The following is a 5,861-nucleotide window of genomic DNA, read 5'->3' on the forward strand; positions in this document are numbered from 1 at the left end:
TCTATTCAAAATAGTAGTGACACACGTGATCAATATGTGTTTGTTAAAAGTTGTAAATTCGTTTTACAGTTAGACAATATTTTCCTTCTCCTTTCATTCTATTTAAAAAGAGATAAAATGCTGTTAGAAAAGCTCCAACATGTAACCGAAAGAGCCAGCAAATATTGTCCGTTCATCAAACGTCTGAAAAATTCTTCAAAATATTATAATTACGGGATTTAAATCGGTAAATGTTGTTTTGACGCTCTGTTTTAATAAATTTAAAATCACCACGGTTTTTATTGAAAATATTTTTTTGCGCGTGACAGCTGCACTGAATATTCGAGGTCCTCGCACTATATTTTATGAGAGGCATACTCAATGGATAGAAATAGAGTTAAACAATTTTCTGACCAATATCCAAAATTGCAATTATATTAGTAATTAATATTTTTTCATAATAGTTAAGTCGCAAACTAAACTAAACATAAAGTAATAAGTATTCAATTAGTTAAAGTTGATGATACGTGCAATTATCACACATAGTAAATATATAAATGGATAACTAAAACGTGCCATTTAAGCAGTTGACCCGAAATTATATTATAACAATTCTGTACGATATTTGTTTCATATTAAAAACAATCCAATATAGTATTTCATAGAATGTGTAAATCGATTATTCATTATAATTTAATAATACACAAGTACATCATGACACACATCATTATATTCTAATTTATTTTGGTTTGGCAAATGAAGTTCCTGACGGGATCTTGTTTGGTTACTTCAGTCAGTACTTAATTTCGAAACAACATTTTCTACTTTAGGTATAAAAGCTTTTGCAGGCTCGGTGGAAAATATATTCCTCCCTCAGTTGTCTAGCGGTCCGGAACTAAATAGTAATTGAAACTAAAAATAAAGCAGGATGAATACATTTTTGGTGAGCATACGGTTATATTAGTTCGATTTGTCTGTTAAGGAATAAAAACCCGTTGTATTATTTATATATAATTTTAAAATTTTAGATTCTTTTCGCAATTTTCACCGTTGGCTTTTGCCGCCCACATTTGGAGGATACTGCCGATGTTAAGGTGACTCAGAATTCGCTGGGTTCCTATAAATATCAAGTATCGTCGAAAGATGGTTCTCGTGTTGAGGAACGTTTTGTCGATGGTACTATAACTGGAGAATATATTATCCCAGGAAGTGACGGCCGGCCACAGGTTTTGACTTATATCGCGGATGCCGATGGGTTTAGAGTCATCAAAGGACCAGTCCCTGCTCCGGTCAGTGTTATTGCAGGAATACCTACTCCTGTAGAAGACACACCTGAGGTTAAAGCTGCAAAGGAAGCATTTTTTGCTTCATACAACAAAGCCTTAGAGGCTGCTTCTAATAAATTACAATAAATGTCAATTTGCTAAATACATTATTTTGAAAAAAAAATCAAAAGTTTATGTTAGATCCCCTAGTCGCAATGTATGAGTCCATAATGACTCGTCCAGCATCTCCTGCCAAAAGAATGATTATGCTAAATATTGCCTCTCTAATGTCAAACTACAGCAATAGCCAAATGCTTTGTATTATTATCAAAATTTGTTCCTGACAAGAGAACTTCGTAAACTGAGCGTAGACTGATCATTGAGCATCTGTTTTTTTTTATTCTGCCCTAAAACCAGGCATGACTCATACCTGGTCGGAGAGGTTTGTCCTGGAATGACAAGTTGGACCGGGTTATGTGGGACTGCCTCTGGGCTTACCAATACACTAAACCGAAACCGCCTCCCCGACCTCTGTGGGTCGCTACTGCTACTGCATTAAATTTGGGAATGTGGCACCTGCTAACCGGACAGCCGTTAAGCAGTGTCGTTAGCATAAAACGCGACGTCAATGTGCTCTTTTCTCGGCAGATCGGAAATATAGAGGTTAAATAACGCTGGGTTTAGGGAGGTACGCCAGCATCGATTTGTTTTCGATTGGAAACTGTTTTACCCTGATCTTGACCTGGAAATATAGATGGTCTGATAGATAGGACTTGATGAGAGCGGTTAGGTGAGAGGCGTAACCGCATGCATTTTGCGACGAAACCGTCGTGCCAAACCCTGTCGAAAGCTTTGGTTACGTCCAGGAGGACTGCTCCAAACTTTTTACGTCGGTCAAGAGCGTGATGAATATGTGCGACCAGATGGGTGGCCTGATGGACGGATGAATGGTAAGCGCGAAAGTAGAATTTTTCGTCAGGAATGAAATTGTTTTATTTTGTGAAAGTTTTGATGGCGTATAGTATTGCCCTCTCGGCAAGCTTTGAAATGACACTGAGAAGGCTGATGGGCCTGTAGTTAGATGGAGATGATTTTCCTTCTTTCTTGGAAATAACCGCCATATGTGCGTGTTTCCGAGACGCCGGGAAATGCTGTAGACTTATGATTAATGATTTTTTCCAGTTCTGCGAGCTGCTTATGTGGGAGATTTTTTAATTTGGTAATCGATATTCCATCAAAACCCGATTTTTGTTTTGGTTTGAAGCCGATCATAGTCTGTAGAGTCTTTGAGGACACGAGATGGTTCGTTGATGACAGTGTCGTTAGACTATTCATATATAGAGATTATATTTTTCTTTTATTTGTCTTATGCAAAATATATAGTTTTGTAAAATAGAGGTTTGTTTATTAATAATTTTATTAATCTATTGCCTTATTATTGACCCGTTATTTAATACGTTAGGAATAGACAATTACAACTGTTTCAATAAAAAAAATTGATATTTTCGATTATATGCTCTGGCCCCTGCTTCAGTCCGGGTAGCTTTAGAATCTGAACATGTTCCCCTAAGAATTAATACATTTCCTCAGGCTGCTTACAATGGTTCCATTAGCTGTGTGCAAGTTTGAAATGATTTGTCAATTCCATTTGAGGCTCGAGTCGGTGTTCACCATTAGATGTCGACTCTCCGTTTCTATTAAGAATTGCAGTGGATGCATATTACGCGAAAAGTTTTTTTTTAATAGATGCTATTCAGTATGATGCTTCAAACTCCTTGATCTTGAGGATTCTAGCATTATTCGTGATATATTTCGCACCAAATAACCATATGGCTTGAGAGTTAATGAAGAAAATAGCAAGTATTGTCAAATGACATATCGCCTACTATTGTAAATCTCAATGGGATCCTGTTCGAGCAAGTGCAGCAGTCTAAGTTCTTGGAATTAATAATACAAGAGAAAATCAAGGCATCAACCGCTGAGTAATAAGCCGAATCGGCTTCAGTAGATTTTGGAATATAGTGTTTGTCGAATAGAAGAAGTATTATAATCAAGACAAAATATCTTGTCAATTCTTCTATGGAGTTTCAAGAATGAAGTCATCAATTTAAGATGCTATAATCAGCGCGGAATTGAGGAACATAAAACCAACGACAGAAAGGCGTTAGAATTAGAAATTAGTTGCATTAAAATGGCAAATTGTCCAGTAAAGCTGAGCGAAGTCCTCACAGTAATGAAGTCGATCTTTTGGGTGGAAGACCCAGCGAACAACCACACATAAAGTTCATAAAAGACGTCCTGCAACACCAAGAGTAGCATGCGGGCTGAGGAGTTGTCACTCTCTCCAAACAACAGCTATAGATTCATGATGATGAAACATTTAGACATTGGGTTCTATGCGGTTTTTCAAAAATACATCCATATCTTTAATACTCTAGTAAAGAATATTGAAGATTGCTTGATGTATTAAAATATTTTCTTGATAATTAATACCGGAGAGGCGATACAAACTCATTATATTTTTGAGTATACATATAGATTTTTCATATTTTGATTAAAAAAGGAGATGAAGGTCTACATTATTCGAACAGTTAAAATATGCGTAAATATATGTTAAGGTTCTTTAATTATTAAAAAACATTTCGTTAAATAGTTTTAAGGCAACTTATGGCGAAATGTTTGAAAGGCAAATAATAGTTTCGATATCAATCTCCTACTTAAAAAGGCAACCTTCGTCCTATTATGTATTAAAACTTAAACCATAGAAAAAATATTTTAAATTTTCATTATTTGATCTTAGTATAAGATGACTTTGTATGTTGCATTTTACACATTACATTTTTAATTGCATCTCTATAAGATTTATATATTTGGGTTAAAAATGAATTGTTAACTATTTCAAACTGACAGCGAAAATTTTAAAAATAAAACTGAATTAGTTTAGAAAACAGATTTTCAGAACGATTTTAGATATTAGAATAATTGAAAGTTCATTATTCATTAAAATGACATTGAAAATTTTTATTAGAAAGCGATATATAGAATAAGTCCTAATTTGAAAATAATTGTTTAATTTTCAAGTATATAAGCTTGTTTATACTCGGCTTAGATCATATCATTGCTTAGTGTCTTCAAGTTCCCATATATTGAAAAATAAAAGACAACATGCACAATATTTTGGTATGTACTTATTTATTTCAAATTTAATACGGTATATGTCTGGAAACTATCATGTTTAACACATTTTTCCTTTTTAGGTACTCTTTTCTTTGTTTGTGGCCGCTCTTGCTCGACCTCATTTGGCCGACAATGAGGGTACCGTCTCTGTAACGCAGAGCACATTGGGAACATATAAATACATTGTCCAGCTAAAAGATTCCTCCCACTTTGAAGAACGCTTTCCCGACGGTTCCGTTATTGGAGAGTACACCATCCTTGGAGATGATGGGAAACCACGCACCTTCAAATACACATCGGGAGTTGGTGGATTCAAAATTATCGATGGACCAGTTCCTGTAGCTCCAGTTGACAACGGTGTCGCCCCACTGCCAGTTCAACCCGTTCCTCAACAGCTCAGTCCTGTTTATGGTTTGCCGCCTTTCGTTCCCGTGGAGGATACTCCCGAGGTTAAAGCAGCTAAAGCAGCCTTTTATGCTGTTTACAAATCTGCTCTAGATGCTGCTGCAGTTGGTGCTCAATAGTGTTTATCAGAATTCAAATAAAACTACTTTAAATTATTACTAAATTACGTTTTGTTATTTTAAATCGCCTTATATATTATTTACAGCTAACAACTTTTTGGTAATATCAAAAACATGTTGTTGAATTAGAAGATATTTCCATAGTTGTATATATATATATATATATATATATATATATATATATATATATATACTGCTGACAAATATATTGCTTCAGTATATATATTTATATATACATATATATATATATATATATATATATATATATATATATATATATATATATATATATACTAGCAATATATTTGTCAGCTGTCTAGGTTTTTAAGTATGTGTGAAAAACGTAAATAAAATGTTTTTTATGAATACAGTATAGAAATAACAGAAGTGATATGAAATTTACTATATTCGAAATTCAATAAATTCGAAGTATGAAAATAAAAGTGAAGCGCTGCTCAGACAGGTCACAACTCATATGTCGGAATTAGTAGTGATCAGAAGGAGAAAGGTCTGGAAAATACTGCGGGTGGTGGATAACGTCCTATTTTAATGTTTCCAAGTGTGTTGTCACTGGTTTTGCAACATGTGGTCGAGCGTTGGCATGCTAAGAAATCGCATTATTGCCTCTTTGCTCGTATTCCGGCCATTTTCCTGGACTCAAACTAATGAATTGTAGTAGCAGCGATCCCCATTGATCCACAGTAAACTCATGCCACTAAATTCAGAACATTAGCTTGGAGTCATGGATATTTCGGCTTTTTCGTTGATGTTGTTACATGACAAGATGATCCCCATGATTTTTTTCCTGTATATTATCATATTGTATTCACGGGGTTATTTTGCCATTGATGCAGCATTTCGCATATAACTAAACGCCTTTTAATGTTTTTTGAATTCAATTTATACGGCACAAAGT

General features: G+C 34.7%; 1 protein-coding gene across 1 annotated transcript; it reads left to right on the forward strand.

The window, feature by feature from the left end:
- Positions 1–786: 786 nt before the first annotated feature.
- On the forward strand, positions 787–1,391 carry LOC143204475 (cuticle protein 6). The gene is made up of 2 exons (XM_076417022.1): positions 787–922; positions 1,008–1,391. The coding sequence occupies exons 1-2, from the start codon at positions 908–910 to the stop codon at positions 1,389–1,391; spliced, it is 399 nt and encodes a 132-aa protein (XP_076273137.1). The 5' UTR covers positions 787–907.
- Positions 1,392–5,861: the final 4,470 nt, after the last annotated feature.

Source organism: Rhynchophorus ferrugineus, unplaced genomic scaffold, assembly GCF_030347505.1.
Source record: "Rhynchophorus ferrugineus isolate W39M unplaced genomic scaffold, kcgeb_rfMv2 rfM11, whole genome shotgun sequence".
Classification (NCBI taxonomy): Eukaryota; Metazoa; Arthropoda; class Insecta; order Coleoptera; family Curculionidae; genus Rhynchophorus; species Rhynchophorus ferrugineus.